General features: G+C 41.8%; 1 protein-coding gene across 1 annotated transcript; it reads left to right on the top strand.

Moving 5' to 3' along the window:
• The first annotated feature begins 374 nt into the window (after positions 1-374).
• On the top strand, positions 375-22,891 carry angpt2b (angiopoietin 2b). The gene is made up of 9 exons (XM_003448917.5): positions 375-1,286; positions 7,930-8,085; positions 8,755-8,876; positions 10,812-11,044; positions 11,287-11,411; positions 14,592-14,693; positions 18,410-18,576; positions 21,536-21,666; positions 21,931-22,891. Exons 1-9 carry the CDS (start codon positions 969-971, stop codon positions 22,089-22,091), a joined length of 1,515 nt encoding a protein of 504 aa, XP_003448965.1. The 5' UTR covers positions 375-968; the 3' UTR covers positions 22,092-22,891.
• Positions 22,892-24,416: the final 1,525 nt, after the last annotated feature.

A 24,416-nucleotide genomic window follows, 5' to 3' on the forward strand; every position in this document is an offset into this window, starting at 1 on the left:
CCAAACTAGTATTGATCTGTACTTTAACATAACAAACGTGATTCCTAATCAAACAGATGAGAATTTGACACACTCGGTTTTTTGTATAGTTTCAGGTAAACATGTTCTTTACCAAATAATAATTGACATGCCAGTAAAACGGTTTTAAATTAAAAAGACGCAGGAAGTGGGAAAAGGAAAGACTGAATGGGAAGGAGCAAAAAGTTTTCAAAGAGAGTTCCTAGTTTTTTGGCTCTTGTGGTGAGCTGTGTGTAACTTTTGCAGCTTCCTCTTCTAACCCCCCCCCCGCAAACAGGAGTAGCGCAAGAGGGAGGGAGAAAGTAAAAGAGGGAAGGGTGGTTGACTGATTATGTGCTCAAGAGGTGTGTGTGGTGAGGTACACGGCTCTCCCTCTCTCTCTCTTTACTGCTTTAAGAGCTTTACCGCTTCAGCCAACATCCTGGAGCAGGCCTCTCTTCACTTCTCTCCCCTCTCTCATCCAGACCAATGTATGGAGTCCAGGAGCTTGAGTAGACGGCAGTGAGGAAAGCAACTTTTCAAAAGAGAGATAAACGGTGGGAGGGAAGTCTGCTGTTGGCTTCCTGGGCTGAGCTGCATGTGCTGGCTGGCCGGGTGTTGGAGTTACAATAGGAAACAATTGCCTTTTTTCCTGTGTGTGTGTGTTTTTGTATCCACCCCTCACAAAGAACAGCTGGACTACGAACTGGACTGGAGAAAGACTTCTGGATGCAGCAGCAAAGCGGAGGATCAGCCAAAAGAGGACAAGTGAAAGTGATAAAACAGAGGCTGGAGCAGCAGGAGTTGGACTGAGAATACAGGAAGAAGACAGAGGCAGAGCATTCAGGGACAGAAAAATATAGAAAGGGCAAAAGGAGAAATTGACCTCACTCCCTTGCCAGTTCTCCCAGGTGTGGTGGAACCTTCTTCCGTCTCTCTTCTCCCATCCCTTTACCTCTCTTGACCCTGACATGGGCCGCCTGCTGGCCCTGACCTTCGCCTACCTGGCCTACCTGCTGGCCATCGCGATTGCCTCAGAGCGCCAGCAGCACCGTGTGCAGCACGGCCCCTGCAGCTACACTTTCATCCTCCCTGAGGTGGAACACTGCCATCCCTTAAAGGACTTCCAGGTCACAAATATCCTGCAGAGGGACTCCCCACCTGAGGCCGAGCCCGATACAAGCCAAACCAAGCAGAGCAAGGCCCAAAAGGAGAGGCCTTCCTGGCAAGAGAGGAAGCTGCAGAGTCTGGAGAGTGCCATGGAGAATAACACTCAGTGGCTGCAGAAGGTAAGGTTTCTGAACTGTTGACTAAGCCGACCACTTCCTCCTGTCACACCGTGCTCTTCTTGTCCTTTTTTGTAATGTCGCTTTCAGCTCGCAGATCTTCAAACAAAATGTTGTAGAAGTCCACAGAGTGCTCCATCCGATAACATCTGTTGACAGGCCCTCATTATTGATAAGTTCACTGCTTAGCTGGGATTTCCTGGATGCTTGCTGTATGGATATCTGGCTCCATGACAATACCTAGTGTATGAGTGTGTGTCTGAATTTAAGACCACTGGGATGTCAGAACTCCCTGTTTCATGCAAGTGGAAGAAGAATGGATGAAAAAAAGTTTTATAATATCATGCCAAATATGCCTCACATGGTTAAACCTTCTAAATGAGTGTTTTCGCCCCCACGGGCAACAAGTACACAAAACCTCTACTCTTGACTCATGTTTTAGTGGATTTATGAGCCAAAGTCAACTCAAATGCTCTCTGTACCAAACCCAGTGTACATAAAAACAGTATCATCTTTTCTCAGTGAGATGGTGTTGGACACATTTTGGCATTTGTCCTCATTGGATTGTTAGCCTTTATAGCTCCAGTTGACTCAGATTATGATTGAGTGAAATTAAATGATGTAATGTAAAATGGCTTCACAGTGGAGTTTCCATTCCTAAGGTCATCTGGGCAGGGAATCAGTGTTGGGCCATTGTTTTGGACAGAGTGACTGAGTGAGTGACTGACAGGTCACCCCTCTCCACCCATCTGTCTATTCTCGTCTCCATCTCCGCCAGAATATTTATGGTACGTGCTAACCCTCAGTTTGATTATAAGCATTTGTGTTGGGTGTTTAGACTGGCCGACTGAGTGCAAACTCATATCTGAGGATTTGAAAATGCGGTTTTGTGAATGCCAAAATGTTTCCTCCGCTCCTGTCACTTCACCCTTCCCACCATATATACTCATTTTTAATTCTTTCCTTTCCCTCCTGACAATTCTTTTCCATCCAACTTTGTCATTTCTATCCGCACCTCTGATGTGATGAATGTGTCTCATCGATCATGAGATCTCAAAACCTTCTCCCATCCTGCTGACGTTCACCTGAAACAGAATAGAAACACACACATGAAAGCACACACTGATATCCCCCTGTGTATTCGCTCTGTGTGATACTCCATCTATGAACTGGAGTCACGCCTTCCATAGGAAGCATCTCGTGGGGTCATATTATTAATGTATATGTGTGTGTTTGAAAGATGGAAAAAGGCACAAAAACACTTTGTCCTCATGCGTATCATATATTATTCCTGCCTACAGTTTACAAAGCTCGAGCTGAACTGTAGAATTTAAATCTTCACATGCTGCTCTCATCTTGGACTCATCTTGGCCTCTAACTTTCCACTTTCTCCACCAGAGATGTGATATAAGCGGCTATAAACAAGAAGCAGTAAAACAATCCCACAACATGTACAGAAAAGCCTCTGCTGACACACATCGTGCTCTGTTGCCAACATCCTCCACATAACGTCTGGAATGAAACTAAAAGATCCAACATTTCAACAAGTAACCCCCAGCAGACTAAACTGATGCATAAATGATCAAACTGTAGCTGGGATTTCAACAAAAACACAGCATTACCCTAGAGAGACTTTTCTTTTCAATTGCACAAGGGTATGCTGAACTTTGACCCCAGATGGCAAAGCTTTTTCAGCACCTTGTGAGGCTCATTAAGCTTATCTGCATACTGCAGGTTTTGGAGGAACGTGGTGGTTTGAATCTGGAAGAGCTTCAGGCACATGTATGAGTGTGTGTCGGTGTTTCTGTGAAACCTACGATCTCCCTCAAAGCTCCCCTGGGATGCTACGACCCTTACTGTGAGCTTTCTACCAAAACCCTATGAAAGAAAACACACACCCACGCATACAGATTTAGGAGCACACACACACACACACACACACACACACTAATCCAATATGTTCCACAGAGTAAACTCTGAGTGGAAGTGGAGTCCAACAGGACTGTATTAATGCTCCAGATTCCTCCTGGTGTTTCCAAGAAGAAACTGGTGTTTGTTTTCTTTTGGAACAACCCCCAACATCACCCCCCCCCATCTTGTCCCTTTTGCCCTCTGCTGCCCTGAGGGCTTGGCTGCTTTTGTTAGTGAGTTTCAGAGGCTGTGGTTATTATGCTAATGCAGAAATATTGCACAGATCAAGGTAGCTAGCTGACCACTGGTGACCTGATATTTTGGCTGCTCGATATTTCATTAAGCCAAAGTATTTCTACCACATTACTTACATCATTCGATCGGGCTCCATTAACTTTCATAGACTTACACACATTTTTCCCTCTTAAGTGGTCTGATTCTGACTGCTGAATTATTAAATCTTAAGTGCTCATCTCAATTACAAAGACACACTTTCACTTATGCTGCAGTTTTGTTTAGTTTAGTTTTTTTTTTTCTTTACCACAGTCTGTGGGTGTCTTGGCAGTCCTCACAGCAATAAATAAAGTGACACTGAGACTAGAATAAAATTCTGCCCTCATGCTACTGGCTGTGTTGGTGCTTTGAGCTAAATTGTAATGTCAGGACCCCAGCTGTCTGATTTATCCAGTAATAGATCCAGACACTGCAGTCAAAACTACAAAGGTTAGTGTTGTCGTGGTGTTAAAGGAAAATTCAGGGTATCTCCGAAGTTACTGGGATGCATTTTTGGACTTCCTAAAAATATACCTATCCCTAAAACAATATTGCATTAACTAACATTTGGTAGCATGCTTCTGTTCTGGGTACCAGAGACATCATTAGAAAAACATACATACAAGTATAAGATGGAAAGATGAGCATCACCCTGCAGCAGATAATAATGCAGATATCAGTGACAACAGATACACCACTGGTTAAGCCAAACACAGGATGAAGGGTGGAGCTGAGGTAGAGGTGGGTTGCAAAGTGGCTTGGAGATGTCCCGCAGCTGGAGATAAACAGATCTGCTGGGACTACAGTTGAACTAATGCTGTTCAACATTGCTGCCAGTCTATCTATTAACTACTGAGATGTGAATAACATGATGAAAAATCAAAAAGTCTGGATTCCTCTGGTGGATGTGTTTGCTTTTTCCTGGCGGAGTGGTGAAATAACTTACTCCCAACCCCGGGTGAAAAACAAAATCAGCAGCCACATTGATTTCTATTCTTTGTTGTTACCCTGTTCAACCTACAGAACATGGTGTCAACCAGGGGCAAATCTTTTAACAGATGTTGCTACTGTGAAAACAGGTCACAGTGTGAAATGCATCTAGAGTTTTTGTACACTGCACAGCTTAAACAGACTCTCTGTCTCTTCCATTGCATAGAGGTGGTGGCAGAAAAAAATCTGCATGATTAAAGAGCAAGTCACAAAAGTTTCACACAGAAGTTTCTGTTAACCTTTTAAGGTTGAGAATAGATTTCTAGATTTCTGCTTTTGCACTGATATACCCGTCAAATCACTATTTCCATTCTCACAGTCGTACCCATCCTGTTGTGCCTCCGTCTATCATTGTCATTTGCCAAAACAACGTGCAGACATGTTTCCCCTCCCTTCTGCAATTGTAACCAAGAACAAATGTGTCCATTTGCTCAGTAATTAAGATATCAGGGAAGTCCTATGATTTTCTCAGCACCGATCCCTTCTTTCCTTCTTATACACAATAAAACAGAATTATGTTACATCCCAAAAGCAATTTATCTGGCTGCATAGTGCAGCGAGCGACAGAGCAGCAATTAATGCATTTGGCAGAAGGGGGATAGAGTACATCAAGACTTCTGAATTGAGCTCTGGAAGAAAGGATGTAATAGGAACACTTTGGACAGGCAGGCCGATAGCAGCCCTGAATGCACAAGGCTGATTATGATGCAGGGATCTTTGGTTCTTCTTTGGAGTCTGCTTTAATCCGCTTGGTAATCTCTTCATAACCTTCATTATGAAGGGATTTTTCTTCTTTCTTTTTTCCCCCTGCTGTCTCAGTTGTCCTAAAGTAGTAAAATATGAGGGAAGGATTTACAGAGAAAGATTGAAGGGAGACACTTTAAAAGAATGGGAAAGTTCAAGAGACAAAAAGAAAGATTACTAGCAAGCAAACAGTTTGAGTGCAGATTCATCTCTATTATCCCACTTGAATTAGTATTTTTTAAACTTAATAAAAAGAAAATGAATTATAATGACCCCATTCCTCCACAAACTTTTTTAGGCGAAGAAACAAACAAGCAAACAAATAAACCACCAAACAAACAATTGTCTGGTTTTGAATTCCCTTCGATTTTTGTGGATAGCCACTCATTAGCTGGATAATTTTGAGTGCTTTCTCCTTAGAGACTTAATTTTCCACTTGTGTGGTTTAATGAGTACAGTCTGATCTTTTCTCCCCAGAAAAATCATAAATATTAATGTTCTCGAGTTCGATATTCTACTTTGCTTTATTGCAAAAGGCGCAGGCCATTGCCCGTTAAACGTCAAACAAAACTGTATCATTCACAGTGGAAAAAGTGAAATTGGACTTCCCGATGCCGTTTTCTCAAACAGACCACATTAATAAGAAAATCTATTTATTGGAACAAGATGGATGTCATCCTATTTTTACTCCCGGTGTAACATATGATGGGTTTTAGCCAATGCTTCTTTCTCGGTGCTTGTGATTGATTACAGAGTTTAGGTGACTATCCCTGAAGTCCTGCTCATGAATATCTTGATGTCAAACTCCCAGTATATGCTTTCGCTTCTCTTTCTGCATACCCACTGAAATGCCTATATATTCCATCATTTTATGAATGTTAGGTGATTGGCCTCAGGTAAACCTGTAGATGGATGGATAGATGAGTGGAAATACACTGCAAATGCCCCGGGGATACTAAATTCTGTGACTCCATCACAGTGTCTGAAAAGATTGAGGTAAAAAAAAAAGGGCACACGACTTCAAGGTTCAGTCTTTCATACTGCGTCAATGTCCTACTGAATACATAAAGCACATTGCCTGCTAAAATCAAGCAGCAATCCCTTGGGGCTGAAAAATTACTTGTCAAAAAAACTGCAGTTCCCCTAGTGGCCATTTGAGGCCAGCATCAAAAAGTAAGTCAGTAAGCCCTCATAGACTTTTGTGTTAAAATGCTCAACTTTAGCCATTAAAATAACCTTTTACAGCCTGGCAGTAAATACAGAGCTCATCTGAACACAGATCCTGCCCCAGGGCCGTGCAGCTATCTATTTCCTTATGCGGCTGATCATTATCTCTCTACTCTTAATAACACTAAGAAGTGAAAGATTTCTTCCAAATCCACAAAGTCATCCACTAGTGTCCTGCACTCCTCCTCCTGCTCATCACTTAATGACTTAGAGTTGTACTGAAAGTCTGAGGTGTACAAGATGAACAGGAATGGAGACAGCACCCTGTGAGGCACCAGTGCTGCACACAACCAAATCAGACGGAGCCCAATCTCTGTTACTGTGTCCTACCTGTCAGGTTGTCAGTAAGCCATGAGATGGTAGACATGTTCATTGATATTTCCTGGAGCCTCTCCATCGGTAGCAGTGGATGAATAGTATGAAATGCGCTTGAGAAATCAAGGGATGTGATCCTTCTTACTATCTAGATGGGAGTAAGCCAAGTATGTGGATGATTGTGTCTAGATTTGTTCTGTATGTAACTATGGAAGGCCAAGAGAAGTTATCCCATGCATTTTCAGTAGGACCAAAACTAGTCTCTCCAGTACTTCTGTTGCATATAATGTGAGGGCAACTGGTCGATAGTCTTTAAGCTCTGATAATGTTGACTTCTCTGGTACAGGAACCAGACAGGATGTTTGCTATCTTCTCCTGCTTCGTAAATGTGACTCAGGATCACAGACACAAGGCAAGCACCAGGAGGGGGATAAGAGTCTTAGTCAAGTAGGGGGTGGAAGGGGAAGAAGAGGAGAAAGGAAAAAAAATCAGTAAAAGTAGTGAGTGAGTGTGCGTGGAGGGCTGTGAACTAAACCTGCAAATGAGGTAAAAAGGTTTACCTCATTTGCCCTCTCCAGGTTGCTCACTGGTTGTCTGTCTGTCACCTTAAACCCAGTGATTTGTTTTTCATTCTTCTCATTCTGCTCAACTTTAACCTCCAGCTTCCTCCTGTAGGAATCCTTGCATTTCCTCAGCTTCACTCTGAGGTCCCTCTGAACTCTCCTCCGTTCCTTCCCGTCCCCACGTCTGAAGTCTTTCTTCTTGTTATTCAGGAGCTCTTTCAGGCTACTAGTGATCTGAGGATTATGGTTCACAACTGCGTGGATTGGATTTTTGTAAGGCCTACATTAAGTGTTGTGACTACTTTGATTGATTGATGTGCCATACACACAGCTTCCTATGCTATTTACTGGCCACAGCTGCCTACACAGGCAGCTGTAGCTGGTAGTTGACTACTGTCTGAGATTCTTCACCTCTGCTATTTCCAAGCACTCGACTCCCTCTGGTCTAAATATGGTGGTTCTAACTCCATAAAATCAAAATGCTAATACTGAGGCTTCACAATTTCCACAAACTAATGGGTGACTTCATGGTGGCCACCTCCATCCTTCATATGCAGTGCATGGATAAAATCTGATTATTACCAACACAGAATGAGAAAATTATCAGCCTGTTCTCCCCACAGCTGGAGAACTTCATCAACGAGAATGTGCGCTCCGGGGTGGAGGAAATAAAGAGAACTGCGGTACACACCCAGACAGCTGCCATGCTCGAGATGGGAACCAACCTCCTCAGCCAATCAGCAGAGCAGACTCGTAAACTGACAGATGTTGAGACCCAGGTAAGCCTATCAGCGAAGACCGGAGCGAACCTATTTGCAGCCAGTCCAAATGAAAAACTGTGGGGGCCACACCCGTGCAAAAACAAATGATGTCACATGGGAACCGCTCGGTGAACAGCTAATTAAATGTAAATCAGATGTAACCTGCTGAGGAGCCATGCCCAAAGGTGGCGGGAAATGCTTTAAAACAGCTGGTATTTGGTCCTGTAGGCTCTTGATTGACACAGTGAGTCGAGCTTTACATCTGACAATAAGCCAATTAAAACACAAAGCTTGGTAGCACAACACAGATGTGTCTTCAATCATGCCATAGATTTTGTTATTACAGACCAGGCTGTTTTTGGTCCCATTGCTTTCTTTCTCTCTTATCAAAGCTGATATAAAATTTGCAACCTGTGCAAATAATCCGAGCAGCTTTGTTCAAGTTTTTGTTTTAACCGTGACTTCAAAACATGTCACAGGTGCACATGAGATCATCCTTGCTTAAGTTTTGATTATAAGATCAAAGAAGGCAATTTCACGAGCTTTGTGATGGACAGTTTATCCCCAAGGGTCCTTTTTATGAATTCCCGGTGAGCGCCCTTTATTTTTCCACTCCACATCTCTCACCGTTCTCATTCAATCTTCTTTAATGTGTGTTTTTTTTCTTGCTTTCTTATCAATCTATAGGTGTTAAACCAGACAAGCCGCCTGGAGATTCAGCTACTTGAGTACTCACTCTTCACTAACCGGCTGGAGAAACATATACTTCTGCAGACTCAAGAGATCTCTCGCCTCAGTGATAAAAACAGGTGAGAACACACACACACACTTCTCAAAAGACATTTGAGCACATTTTAGAGCACTTGAAAATGCTTCATCAGTAAAACCCTCCCTAGAACTGTACGTACGATAATGTGTTTTTCTTTGATTTTTAAAACATCTGTCTGTAAGGTTTGGTTCGTGCTATTTTCCTCATCAGTTTTTCCTTTGCTAATGAAATAAGATGAAACATAAAAAAGCAAATACTCCTTTGAAAAAGAATGCTTTCTCAGGAAAAGGCCACTTCACAGGTCTTTTGAAAGGGAGACTATAAAAGCCCTGCAGAGATTAATGCACTGTATATGCACATGCATAAACTGGCCCTTCCCATACCGCAACTGCAAAGAAATATGTTGAATGAGCTCATCAATTGTGAACTAGAGGGCAATTAGACATAATGCGCATTGTATAAGCGTGTGTGTGTGTTTGTGTGTGTTTGCTAGTGAATGGGCAGTGCAGTTAGGAGGGGTTTCCCTTTCTTCTCTCTAGGAACACAGGGTCAAGTAAAGGCCAGGAGGTTAAGGGCTGGGCTCTGGGTGGATTGAAAAGGAGCCAGTTTTCTTTCTTTCTTTCTATCCGCTTGTTTATCATTCCATCCATCTCTACCAAGTGTGACCAACAGAGAACACAGTCCTCCAGCGCTCTAGCACCTGTTACACATCTGGCCCCGCTCGACCCCCCGTTCTGCCCTTTGGCCCTCCTCTTTCAAGACGGTGACGCAGATCGGACGTGTAGATAAATGAATCCATCTTGACAAGGGTAAACTCCATGACAGGGTGCATGAAATTAGAAATGTAATAGCAGATTTGCGGAGAGGCAGCTGTGGAATGAAAGGAAAATAAGGGCTCCGCTGGTTGGAGGAGGCTACTGCTGCTGAGCCTTAAAGGCATGGGGCCAGTTTTTGAACTGCTGCCAAGCTAAGAAGGGGCAGAGAGACATGTTTGTTTTCACAGGCATTACATGTGAAATAGCATTGGCAGGAAGTAGAGCTCACTGCAGCAAGACTAATACCAGTGTATATTTTATAATAATAACAGTAAATAGCAGAATATCATAACCAGAACAGTATAATTGCCCAGGTCGCACAAGAAATGTTCCGTCAACTTACACAATCATTGAAACATTGCTGTGGTGCCTTTATGCCATGCTTTGCACTGTGATTGAAGCAAAGCGCCCATAATGGAGAACAATTTCTTATTGAGTGTTTTCCCACAAAGCAAAAAACTAAAATGGAAGTGGGTGAAAAGAAAAAAAAAGTGGTTTCGATTGATCCAGCTTTCTTTCCCGGCCACATACTGAGCAGCTGCCTAAAGTGGGAGATTGAAGATCCATCTGCGTGTTCACGGAGCTCAGAAGTAGCTTGTTCAATCTAGGTGGCTGGATTGTTTCAATAAATAACTGCTGCAGAGTCATTAGTCAAAGCCATAAAGATCAAGCTGCAGGGATTTATGGTGCTCATTTGGACGTGGGGGTGTGCCACTTGTGTGGTGCGCGCGCACGCACACACACACACACACACACGCACACACACACACACACACACACACACACACACACGCAATCAGGTTGTTACCTCATTGCTATGATTGAGCAGCTTAGCATGCAGGGCCATCTGTGAGTGCTGCTGTGGTACAGGTGTTTATATGATGTTAGCCCAATGAGACTGTGGAGCTGATGTCTATTAGTCATCCTCGTATAAATGTGCAAGTTTGTGCAGTCTCCACTGTGAAAGGTAAATGCTGAATGGATGGATTCTGCACCCCCCACCCCCCCACGCTTTTAATCTTCAGCCTCCAAACAATCCAATATGCATTTAACAATGGTGTTAGTGCTGCTTCAGATGTATTTTTTATTTTATTTTTTTCTCTTTTTGAGAATGCTCTATAAAGTAGAAAAATTAACTTTCTCTTTCTTTGCTTTGACAGTTTTCTGGAACAAAGGCTCTTAGCCTTGGAGGGTCGGTATGGGAGGGAGCTAAAAGGTCTGCAGAGCGAGAAGCAGCAGTTACAAGAGCTTCTCGAGAGGCAGAGCCAACTGGTCGGTCAGCTTCAGCGCGAACTGGGCAGCTCTTCTCTTAACAGCACCTTACTACAGAGACAGCAGGCCATGCTCACAGATACTGTGCAACAGCTGCTTGCTGTGGCCAGTCACTGCAATGGTAAGGCTTAGTGAGTTTACTGTGCAAATGGCACCATAAATATCAATTTCTAAACAAATATAGCCAAAAGCAGCTTGTAATTAACATCTGAGACATGCTATATATGTACATGCTTACACTGCAGACACCACAGGCTTAAAGCAGAGTGTAAAGCTGCGAGAGAACTCACATATGGGGTTGGGATTTGTGTGCAAAACCCGTAAGGTTGCCATCTGTAAACACATGTTTGCATGTTTCTTCAGAAATCTCCAATATGCCCAAGGAGGAGCCGCTTAGTTTCAGGGACTGTGCAGAGATCCTGCGATCTGGAGTGAAAGAAAGTGGAATATATAGCATACGCCTCCACAACTCCACACAGACTGTCAAGGTAGTAAGACTTTAAAGGCCACTGGCCTTTTCTTGCAAATATCACCTAACCGACTCTGACATGAAACTTTCTTTTGGTCTGTTTGTCTCACACAGTTTAACACTAGAGTTATTTTAACTTGGATTAATTTTACAGTTTTTTCCCCCAACCCAGAGTCATTATTTTGAGCCACGATAAATACAGCGAGAAAAAAACAAAACTAGTCTGATGTCATAGTAATATTCTAGGGATTTGGTGCAGAGGTGATGGAGATGTCATGCTGTGTTACAGAGAGCTAAAATAATAAGCAACAGGAGCATTATGCCCTGCAGGCTTTATGGCGAGTGAGCGTGCACTGCGGAATGCAAAGTCAGAAAAGCCTAAGAGGTACCTCTACTGATCTCAAGTAACTAGCCCTTGGTAAGTCAACCATGACATCCACCAGCAGGCTATTCGTATTCTGAGTCACATCGAGCATTCTGGGGATCTTAACTCTCAAAGCCTTACAGGGCAAAAAAGACAGGCTGAAGCAGTTTTGTGTTATTCATTATTTTCAGTCTAGTTAGCTGTTGGCACCAACTCCTACTGCCTCTGCCCCCCTCCTCCACCCCCTGTTCTTCCTCTTTATTTCCTGTGGGCAAGGCAGCCAGGTGTTAGGCACTGGTGCCATGTGTTTCCTGCCAACTGGGGCCAGTGTACATTTCCACTGATACAAGTTAGTACTCGTGAAATCATTGCTGCTTTCAATCTACGCCATCTAATTCAAGTTGCAATGTGGCTGGCAAGCTGGGTGGCTGCATAAAAGTGGGGCAGATACAAATTGCTCTATTTTCAAAGCAGAAAGCCAGCTTTCTCTACCGGACTACAGACAAAAGGAATACAAGAATACGTGTTTAATGCATAAACTGGATATATGAGGCAGATCTAGCGGGCCATCCATCAGGCTCTGTGAATGATGATAATGATTACAAAACCATATAGTTAAGGGTCTGTTTTTTTCTTCTTTTCTTCTTTTTTTGTGTCTCTTTTCTGTATATTTTTGAGAACTCCATTTGTAGAAAGTCCCTTTATCACATTGACCATAAAGTCATTATTATTTTTATTCTTGAAAATCCTAATGACCCTTGAGCTTCCAGCGCTTTATTGTAATGGATTTGGCCCTGGCATGACTTTCTTGGCCAATAACAAGTCTATTTGGAGTATTAAATATGAATCTGGTCTAAATCAGAGTAACAACCACATTTGGGAAATGACTTAAATTGAGAATTCTATTTCAAGACCCTGTTTTTGTATTCGGTGTGATGCCTTTAAGGTCAGAACATTGGCCTAATGTGCCAGAGGATAATCACACAACACTGCTGGTCTGCTGTGTATTTCAGGGTAAATGAAATTCTGGGAACATTCTGAACACTTTAATTTCTTACTAAAAAAAATTAACCTGCATTGTGGATGCTCATATGCCGTGACCGGTTCTCCCTCAACTGATCTGCCCCTCTCTGAGCCTGGTTCTTTTGGAGCTTTCTTCCTGTTAAAAGGGAGTTTTTCCTTCCCACTGTCACCAAGTGCTTGCTCAAAGAGTTGCCTGATTGCTGGGGCTCTCTGAGTCTTCATGATATACAGCACATTGTGGCCACTCGTGTTGTAACTTGGTGCTATATAAATAAAATTGAATTGAAGAGGATGGTTCATGACAGATCAGCGAGGTTTGGTTGGTTGAAGACATTCAAGCAACTATTGGTTGTATCCACATTCTAGAGTGCAAGATTGTTTCTGACACACAACTGTCGCTGACAATATTTATAATTTGAGGAGACAACATTTTATAGATATTCAAACATAGTGCCAAAGAACACTAGTCCAACACTGCCTTGAGGTATAATGAATACAAGTGTTCAATTAAAATGAATCACTGAAGTATCTAATCTTACCACCCATGGGAGAAATTCATTTAGCACACCTGAAGGAGGCTGGAAGAGGTCCAATTAAATACCTCAGATATCTAAAGTAAGTCCCTGGACAAGTTTAGATTTCAAGATCTGTCACGAGACAAACACGTAAAATGAATTTGTATTAGTTTGTCCAAACATCCATGGAAAAACCTGCAGCCAAGTAAGAAGGAAAGCAGACTGTGTAACCAGAAACGCAGAAGCCTCCTCCTCAGCTGCTACACAAGGGATAAGAGAACATGGTGAGGTGAAGTTTTTTCTTTCCCACCTGGGTCGTATCATTGTGACAACCTTAGACGCAGAGTTCCCCTGTATTCCCGAGGTTTCCGAGGCATGCTTTAAATAACAGAGAGGCTGTGGTGTGTTTTATTTCTTCATGTCAATTCTTCACTTAGTGTAGACAGCTTTGGTTCCTTAAGAAGTGACATTTTCAGATTAATCCCTCTTTAAGGATACTCAGGAAAGAATAGACGTCAGTCTCAGATGGTTTAAAATGGGAAAAATAGGGAATAATACTCAATGTCTGACATATGTTCATCATTTGTATCAATATAGTACTGATACCTCATAGACTATTAAGATGTTTTAGAACTTTTTTTCATTTTTGAATATAAAATAAATACTTTTGTATGTCATTAAATTAAATACTTATTTGCAAAGTAAATCTGCTGCAGGACTACTCGCATTTTAGACTCTTTTAGTTGATTGTTTTGAATTTACAGCATCACACTTCTTTCTTTTCATTCAGTCTTACTGCCATTTGAAAAAAAAAATTCTCCAATGGATCTGCTCTGCACCAACTTAATGCCAACCAACAATCAGTGACAAGCTGGTTAACAAAGCCAAGCATTTAGCTGATAAAAAGCCAGAGAGCTCTCACAGCAGCTGGTGGGGAATACAGGATCGACATTCACCAGGTGGCTTGAAGCAGGAGTCCAAATGAATGCTTTGCCTCTTCCGAATAGAGAACAATCACTGTGGCAAATACTCTATGTTCTGTATCAGCTGCTGTTGCGCTGATGTTTCTTTAGTTGGATAAGAAAGTATCGACGCACGCACAAACCTGAAGGGGACTTGATGTGGTAGTTCTTGGACTACCATGAACTACCTCTTAAAGAACTACCATTTATAGTTGAGCATAACAGGTCTTCTTTAAAGACTATGGAACAGCTTTTGCACAGCACTTCAAATGTACTTCTTTTAGCCACTCACCCCTAAGGAATAATAGCTTGTTTTAGCTGTTTTCTATTTGCAGGTGTTTTGTGATATGAAGACCAGAGGCGGGGGTTGGACGGTGATTCAGCATAGAAGAAACGGCTCAGTCGACTTCCATCGCGGGTGGAGGGATTACAAAACGGTGGGTTCCCCAGCCAGATGGCAGGGTCACTTTTAAGCTCAGGTCTTATGGTATCAGTATTGCAGGACTGGACAGGAGGTTTCAATAACTTTCCACGGGTGCTTTGACACAGAGAGGTGAGGGAAAGCAGTTCGCCTGTGATCCCGGGTGACCCGTGCTTGTTGTATTTGGCCGCCCTTATGTTCTCCACAGCCCCCCCATGTTATTGCACCTGCTCTCACTCCCTGTCCCAGCCATACTCCCACACATCCACATAAACAAAAGTGCACAAACACGCACACACTCACATGTCACGCAGCACTATTATTTGCATCCATCCTCAGATTCCCCAAAGCCTTCCTGTGCAGGGATATAAGTGTGTTGATGAAAGAAACCGAATTTTCAAATGCAAAGACCACCCTAAAACAAACTGGACACAATACAATTGCGCTTAAGAGACTGTGAAGTTGCTCCAGCGCTTTGGCTGGGAATCGAGCATGTTTTAGCACCTTTGGCTTTCATTTTGCTTGGAATTTAAATAATGCTCTTTTTTTTCTCAATCCATTTACAAAGTGTTCTCAATGGAAACAATATTCTGTTTGCGCAACAAAAAAAGCCAGCGCTTGCAAACCTTTTACAGACAAAACAAATTTGGGATTTTTGACTGAATGGAGGAGCAATTTGTCTTTCACCTGTGCCAAAAAATCAATTGCCCCAGCTCGGTTTGGAAATTAAATGCATAGCGGAGTGTGACTGCAAACAGAGAGAGAGGGAGAAAGAGTGGAACAAAAAAAAGCCTTAAAAACTCTTTGAAGGACAATATTTTTCCAAGTGGATGATAAATATTTGGCTCCAGCTGTGGCGTGGGAGCACAGGGGCCCCTGTAGATGCCAGATAACGTATGAACCATAATGCTTCACTTGCCCTGGTCCACACATAGTATTCTCAAAGAGGTTGTCTCAGAGGTCATCAAACTTTGCACCCAGACCTGCTGGAAAGATAATAAATGTTCCACAGCTCTTTATTTGAGAAAAAACAGCAAAAAAGCAAGTCTGACAGGGAAACAAGGTGACTTATATTCAAGACATAAACAAGGAGAGACATATCAGCAGCGTCAAAAATGCTATTATGCTGTTATGCTACTCCTTTGTGTAAATCAAACAATTTTACAAGCTGAGAACAAACCCTCACAAACATTTTTACTAATGCTGTGGGGATTATTTTGGAGTTTTTTTTAAAGCCAGTACTGTAGCATAACCCAGTCAGTTATGTAGCACCACAAAAGTGAGACCGATGTGTCACAAAAGGACGGGATGTGCCGAGCGCTGACCCTGGGAATCATTGGACCTGGCCGAGTCGCACCGAGCTGTTTTCACCTCCTCAAAACAGTCCTTGGTGTTCCACCCGATGCTAGGAACATCCCAGAATAGCATTTTTTGTATGTTTTTTTTTTTTTTTGCAAAGAGCACATGAGGAGGGCAGCAAGTCAGACACAGGAACTGCACTGAACATTGAACAGTGGTGAATAAAAAAGAAATTACCTGTGCAGACCAAATGCCTCACTTCTGAAGCGCTCCCATTTTGGGCTGAAGCCCAACAGGAGATGGCTCAGAATCGCATGGCAGATGTAACACGACAGACCCACGCCCGGTGTTTTCTCGTGGTGACACACAGATGGTATCTGACAAAACTGGGCTTTTCTGCAAGCCATTTCATTCCCCCATATTTAGCAGTTTGTGCTCAGTTACAGACTATTATTTGTATTATTGCTTCTTAGCACTATCGCTCACTATTTCCTTACTTTTTGTTTAATCCTCTTTACTCCTTGTGGAATATAGGACTTGGACAGTTTGTCTCCACATCACATCCTGTGCTCTCTGAAAGTTATTTTGGCGATTGGGTCGGCAGCTTTCGGTTTATCCATGAGAGATTGCCTCCATATCTGCTTGGGTTATCCTCTTCTTTGCTTTCTTTGTGGTTTCCAGTCGACCAACGACCCACCTGGACTTCCACAGGATACAGGGCTTAATTGTGCCACTGAGGATTTAAGGAAAAGGCAGTTCTTATTTAGAAAAGTGAAATAACTGACTATAGTTTATACAGTACAGTGAATACTAAAATTACTGTAACCATCAGATTTAAAATAATGTTTGTAATGAGCAATGTCGCCTTGATGTTTCCTGAGGTCACTTGATGTTTCAGCATCAGCAGCAACCTTTTTGATTTGGTAGTACTACCCGAATCTTCACTGGACAGACTGGCCGTGTTAGACTGCCTATGAAGCTCTTGCAGTGCACCTCCGTATCCTCACATGTCTTCAAGCCTATGCAAAAGGACTTTAATGAATATGCTGTGTGTTTCCTCTGTTTTAATTCTTCAGGAAACTCTGCTAAGGATAGTGAGTTCCAGCACAAACATATATTTGGTGGTTTTAAGGGAAACAGGGTCCTCTAGAAACTGTATTTGTTTCCTTTACTGACTCTTAGCTGCATGTTAGTGGCCATGCAGAGAAGACCTGCAGCTGTTTCTGGTTGTGGTAGGTGCTTCTCTTCAGCTTTAACAATGATTATGTCAGTAGTTATGTCAGTGGCTATTAAGCTAACTATTTATTTGTTAGGATTTTTTCCCACTGTGTGTTTAAGCTGAGTCAGTTTTCTGGCCTGTTTTCTTGATTCATGTCTGTTTATATCAGTTTGGGTCTTTGTAGACCGAGTTTGTTTGTATTTTTTGGGTTTTTTTCTTTGGTTTAAGCGGTTAATGTGCTGTCTTACTTTATGATCAAGCCTAAATCTGTTTATTTTAACTTCGTTTATGGGCACAAACATTATTATTTGACTTTTTGTATGATGGTTTCCTTGTTCTTCGTGCCTGACCGGCTGGCTCTCTCACATTACACCAGTAAAATAATGAGAGAAGAAATGGCTGCTAAGCCTATAAATGCACAGAGATCTCAGTGTGAGGTAGCTGGTATCAGTCTGCATTATTTATGAATTCCAGCTATTATTCACTTTTTGCCATTGCTAACTGTTGCATAACTTCTACATTGTACAGTTCTGGGAAATGAAGTGCAGTTAGCTAATGCTAAATTGTTAATGCTATAGAGAGCAGGGCTGATTCTTATATATCGCTTTCCAACTGTACTTGAGCACTTAAAGCACTTTATATCTATCTCATTCATACACACAGACACACACACATCACCTGTACCTTAGTTCTTTTTATCTATCATTGACACACTTCCATAATGAACACATCAGGAGAAAGTCAGGGTTTAGTATCAAGTATCATTTGGCATGTAGACTGGGAAGCAGCCAGGGATCGAACTACCAACCAGTGTTATATTTTAGGCATTGGAGTGTGTTTGTGTGTGAAGGTTTTGTATAATTTATTGCTGTTTATCAATATTGTCCAGGTCTAAAGTTCAAACAAACAGCCTACAAACTCACAAAGCCAACTGTTATTTTAATTTGTATTTTACATTTGCTTGTGGAGATTTTGTGCTTTGGGATTTTGAAGTAAATTAACATGTCAGCTGACCGGTCTTTAGCTTTGGGAGTTGAGTATTTCACTTCCTTTATTCAGTCTTAGCCCATCAGAATGATATGTTTCACTTCTTAAATTGAGGTCCATTTTCATATTAACTCTGAACATACTTGGCAGGCTGCTGGTAAAAGCATCCCCCCTTGTTAGGATATTTTCTTTTTTCTATTGTGTCTTTTTCTTTGTGTCTAATCCAGGGTTTTGGAGAGCCGTCTGGGGAACACTGGCTGGGGAATGATATCATCCACAAGCTGACCAGCTCCCAGGATTACAGTCTGCATGTCCAGCTAAGAGACAGAGAGGGGAATGAAGCCTATTCGCATTATGACCACTTCTACATAGACGGAGAGGAGAAAAACTACAGGTAACCAAAGAGCATGAACTGTAACTTGTGTTGTTCTAGCTTGCAGCAATGCTTTTTTTTTGTCTTATTGAATGACTTGGTAATTAGTACATGATGGGGCAAGACTTGACAACATGCCCACTTAAAACACCCACACTCTGATCCAGAATTTAATTATTTCTTTTTCCCACTTTCTCAGAAACATGACATGAATAGGACCTTAATGAAGGTGTTTTATTTCAGAAGTCAGTGTAAGTGCTATATTAAGAGCTGTCTGTTGTGAACGCTATAATGGCAGTACAGTGACACCTCTTCAGCTGTCACCTTTGATGCAGGCGCGGGACTCTCGGATTACAAGCCGTTATCAACGGTTAAAATTCGTCTCTATGTTTTATAGTTTTAGGCTTTTTTTTATCTGCAACAGCTGAAGTGAAGGCAGCAGTTGGACTGTTTTTGTTTTAAAAGAATGTCATTCAAAATGATGAGCTAAGTGGAGGGCAAGCAGGCACTTTTAGTTTGCCTCTGTTTTTCTTTTCCCATCAATGCACCTGCTGTTGCCCCCTGAAAATCCCCAAAGGGAGCCTCATCCACTAGAGTATAACAGGAACACTAAGCAATACCTGCTCGCAGCCAGAAACTGACAACTCACACAAAGCCCTTTGGTAACCCAGCAATCACTAACAAGATTATGTGTGTGTGTGCGTGTGTGGGGGGGGGCTCGAGGTGGGGTGAGGTGTGAGAATGCCAAAGCCATGTAGCTTCTAAAACAGACAGAAGTGTAATATAAAGCGACGCAGTGAGGTTAGATTAGATAGAAATTCACAGGAATTTGCCCTTGTTTGGGGAACGTTTATGGAGATTGATGCTCTGACAGATGACAAATCATAATCACATGTGGAGGTATGCTTCCAAGATGCCTAATAGTGCAGCAAAATTGCATTTGCCTGAGTTTCATCCCCATAATTAGCATGATGAAACGCAGCCTTTCAACATTTAGCTGTAGGTTACACTTTGTGAGTTGAAGCACCTGAGTGCATATAACCACGTTCTGTGTAACCAGTTCAATGTGCATCTGATTCAGCTAGCACCCCAAAGAAGCTGGGTTGTTGTTTTTTATTGTAACTCCCCAGCCAGAACTGTGGTGCTATGCAGCTCGTCAGCCAGAGCAGTTCTCATCCTCGGTGCATTCGATGCACTCCCCAGAGCTGCATCAAGGTCTTCACCTAAAACTCAGTAACAAGATTCATACATTAATCATCGATATGACAGACCACCTTTCCCTTCGAGGAAGCCAAGAATAGCTGCACTTATAGCAGGGAAAGTAGTCGACATTCTTTTAGCGTAACTGTATCTCTGTCATTAAGCCATACAATAACAATATAAAAGACAGTCACCTTGAAAAGGGTTAGCCTGTGGTCTGTGGTATTGGTATAATAGCTGAGGGAAAAGAGAAAAAATAAAACACATCTGGAAGTCATGGCTAATGCAAATGTTTTTCGGGGGGTGCTGGAGGAGCTGACACCTTCTGTAGGCCACTCTTTCCAGTAGGATATCCTGTAGGCTTGCTGTTACCATTCTGACTAATTTGATTGGTCCTAATTTGCATCACATCACTGAATTAGCATAAAAAACCCATCCCTCATGCATGGCTGAACCTTTCCCCACATCTCTTGAGTGGTCGTGACAGATGGCTGAACCTGGTTCTGCTCTTGGATCAGTTGGGTTCTCTCTGTATGGTTGCACCACTTTAGCTCACAATATAAAGTTTAAGATGAGTATTGTTGGGGAACAAAAAAAGTAATTAAATTTAATTGAAATTCTGTTAATGCACTCTGTGCTGTTCTAGCTTTTTTCCTGCCCCCCAGCACCAGCACCATTATCTCCTTCACCCCCCCCCCCCCCCCCGTCTCACGATGTGTTGTCCTGCCCTGTGGTGAACTTACAAATTCAAGAGGAGGATTCTTCACTTAGTCCTCACAGACAGCGTGCCCCAGGCTACAGGGGAGGAGGAGAAGGGGGTCACATAACTCAGGGGAGAGTGTGGCACTAACTAGACAAAATGACAGGGCAGAGGAGAGGCCAAACAGCGAGACTGACCTTGTCTACTCTCTTTAAAGCAGTCCTGACGTGCGCATGCACACACACACGGATGCGAAATCAGACACAGAAACGCACACACACCCAATTGCTGCTGTATGAAAATAATTGAGTGAATCAATTTAAGTTGGATAGAGATTTCTTACAGGCGCGGCTGCTTCACAAAGCACAGCATGGAAGAAAAATAATGAGAACTTCTTTAGGTTACTTTTTATAGTGATGTTGAAACAACAATGGGGTAACAATAGGAATCCTGGCGGGCGGGTAAGTCGTACTGTACATATGATAAAAAGGCTATGATATTATATTGTGGTATATAACTTTACATATTTCTATTCATCTGTTTCTTTTTTTTTTATCTTTGTAAAATGATAAATTGACAAATTTTATTTGAATTTAATGATGAGCTCGACAGGCTTTCATCCAAAAATACACCCCCTCTTACAGAGTTTCTTAATAAAAAAGAAGGAACGGTGAAAGAGAGGAACATTGGATTGTGCCCTCTTTAGGAAACTGCTATTTGCTCGGTTTACTAAAACCAAATTGTGAAGTCAGATATTGCCAGAAGCTGTGAAGAAGTCCGACAAAGGAAAAGTGAACAGTAAGAAGCCAATGCGTCATCCTCATCCTGTTGGTATCCTGTGGTATTATTGAAATACAGACAAGCCGGGTTAGTAAACACAACTGTGCTGTGTTCAGTTTAGCAGAACACGATTGGATTACTTTAGAGATACTGAGCTTCAGCCAGTTTGGGGGCAGTATCCACTCACTGTCATTTGCAGCTGCCAACAAGTTGCCCAACATGGCTTTAAATAATGAATAGGAGCGCCTGCAGCTGAGCTTTTTTGCTGAATTTCTATACTCATTTTTTTTTCCACTCTAGCCTTCATGCCGAAGGCTTCAGCGGCACAGCTGGACGAACCAGCAGCCTCTCCCACGCTGGAAGCCAGTTCAGCACCAAGGACAGAGACAATGACCGCTGCACCTGCAAGTGTGCGCAGCTCGCGTCAGGAGGTAACGTTGCATCAGTCACCTGCTGTCGCTCAACCTACATCATCTCAATCTGTCTCTCCTCATAACCCGTCTTGTAAAAAAAAAAAAAAAAAACGATATCCACCCCCTTGTAAACGTCCTGAAGTGCATTTCATTTCCCTTCTGCGCCAGTATAAAGTTACTGCTGACTTACAGCTGTACATTTGGGTGTTACATTTCATGAGCTTGAATTTAATTAATTCTGACTTTTACCTTGAACTTTTTGCCACACTTCCTCTTCTGCAGGATGGTGGTTTGAAGCTTGCGGTCCGTCCAACCTGAACGGCATATATTACCCTGCCTCCTCCAGCGTGGTTCGCTACAATAGTATTAAGTGGTACTACTGGAAGGGTCCAAATGTGATCGCTACCATGACAACCATGATGGTTCGCCCAGCTAATTTCTGATGATGCTGGCATGTACTTGCCGCCAGATTGTGAAGTGAATGTCATCACTGCTAAACAGAAATGAACAATATCCAAGAAAATGTATATTTTTGGGAAGACACTCAAAGAAGGCTTTTGGATGATTTCAGCTTGTGGACATTTTGGAGCGGTGCTTTAGCAATCGCCTGGGGACACATATTCAGACTCACCGCAAATGACTGTGAATTCCTGAGTGAGGAAATCCATGAACCGGAACTATTCACAAAGGTACTCGGGCTATATTTTAATAAGGATTGTTCAGCTGTGAGAGGAAGGAGACAGAGTATGAGCTTGGCTACAGACAAAAAAAAAAGAAAAAAAAAGAAATAACACATCACTTTATGCAGTTTAAAAACCAGTTACTCAACCCCTAATAAATGATGAAACTTTAGAAATGTTATAACAAAACTTACTTTTAAGGATGGATAGAAAGTGAGTACATCAGAGAGACAGCTCAGGTTGAGCAGTTTAGCGATAAAGTTAAAAGAGGCGAGGCTGAGATGGTTTGGACATGTGCAGGGGAGGGTGGATATATCAAACAAAGGATGTGGAAGAGGGAGCTGCAAGGCAGGAGGAAAAGAGGACGACCACAGAGGATGTTCATGGGCACACAAAAGGAGGACGTGCAGAGGGTTGGTGTGCTAGACATAGGGTGAGATGGAGGTAGATGATCTGCTGTGGCTGAAAGATGAAGCGATGAAAACTTTTGTTGTGTATTTGATGTAAGATAATTTGGTGACACTTTATAATAGCCATCATTAATAAAGGATAAATCAAATTTTGTTTATTTTGTACTTTTTTTTACTGCTTAACAATAGAATAATAATGAATCTTATTTACTAATTGATTAATAATTGGTGTGTAAATCAATCAATCTATGAACATTATCTGCACGGCTATTGTAAAGCTGTAAATGACATTTATAAAATGTGTCACACTTGGTTAAGAAGCACTGTGGAATCTATAACAATAACTTGGATGACTAATATAAACTGGTCTTTATATTACTTAGTCTCCTGTGTCCTGTTATCACTGTTTGATATTAGTATCTCTCAGCCTGTCATTAAAATGTAAATATTACTGTTTCCTATGATACCATATATAACACAATATCTAACTTGCAACATGATTATTTTATTACAACACAATAGATAGATAGATAGAAAAGATAGAAAAGATAAAAAATAAAAAGGAGATCAGAGAAACCAAGAACCCCCCAAAAAATGTCTTAAATGCTTCTGTATTTCATTTCACACTGACTACTTTGTCAACTTGGATTTGGTGTTTGTGATATCTGTAATGTGCGCAGAGCGTCAGATAACCTATTCTTCAAAGTTTTACCATTGTTCATAAAACAACGCCATAAAGAACAGCAATAATATCAGCCTCTGCCCTCTGCGGTATCTTCAGGCTTTTCAGAATAAAATATCCCTGCTTCTTTCAACGACCATATTTCATAACGTTTATTTGTGAGAGATTTAGCTGATAAATGTACATCATACTCTTTCAGTGCTGTGATTTGCTTTGAAAAATGAAACATTTGAAATAGCATCTCTAAACAAAGCTGTAAATTAAATTTGGACTTTGCCCAAATTGTAAAAACATGTACAATTTTATACAGTTCTTTGGTGCCTACAACCCACAGTGTAAAGCTCTCGTCTCCATCTTGCTACATAAAAGTTGAACAGTCCAATAACGCTAAGCCCTGCAGCGCCCATTAAAAAGTGAATGGATGGAAACAGCAGCCGCTGTTAACTGGCAGATGACACATGTTGATGATAACTGGCAATATCTACAATGTCTGCTAATTCACTGCAGGACAAACAGAGGAAACACTTAATCATCCCATCATATTTGGTTAATGCAATTCCCAAGTGTGATTTATTTAATCTCATGTCACAGAAACAAGCTTTCTTTTACTGTATAATGTGTTTAAATAACATGGAAACAATGTCAGTGGAACATTGAAGTAGTGGACACACATTACCGGGTCAAATGGTTTCTATCTATTTATTACAAGAATGTATGACAAAAATAGATTATATAAATAGTCACTCACCCATTCAAGTCATTAAATTCAGGTGTTCCAAATTTGAAAGAATGTGTCCCTCTCAGGAGCTCAGCTAGTTCCTGCGTGGTACCATCATAGGATGTGCAACAAGTCCAGTCATTAAATTTCCTCACGACTATATATTCCACAATACACTGTTGGTGGAAGCGATTGGGAATGACAGCAACTCAGGTATGAAGTAGTAGTCCAAATAAAATCACAGAGCGGGGTCAGCGGATGCGGAGGTGCATAGTGCT

This window comes from Oreochromis niloticus, linkage group LG22 (assembly GCF_001858045.2).
Source record: "Oreochromis niloticus isolate F11D_XX linkage group LG22, O_niloticus_UMD_NMBU, whole genome shotgun sequence".
In the NCBI taxonomy this organism is placed as follows: Eukaryota; Metazoa; Chordata; class Actinopteri; order Cichliformes; family Cichlidae; genus Oreochromis; species Oreochromis niloticus.

Bases quoted from the DNA above. Each gene is read 5' to 3' on its own strand.
- angpt2b (XM_003448917.5), top strand. From the start codon at position 969: ATGGGCCGCCTGCTGGCCCTGACCTTCGCCTACCTGGCCTACCTGCTG. The intron at 1,287-7,929 runs GTAAGGTTTCTG...TTCTCCCCACAG, and splicing joins ACACTCAGTGGCTGCAGAAG to CTGGAGAACTTCATCAACGA. The intron at 14,694-18,409 runs GTGGGTTCCCCA...TGTCTAATCCAG, and splicing joins GGTGGAGGGATTACAAAACG to GGTTTTGGAGAGCCGTCTGG.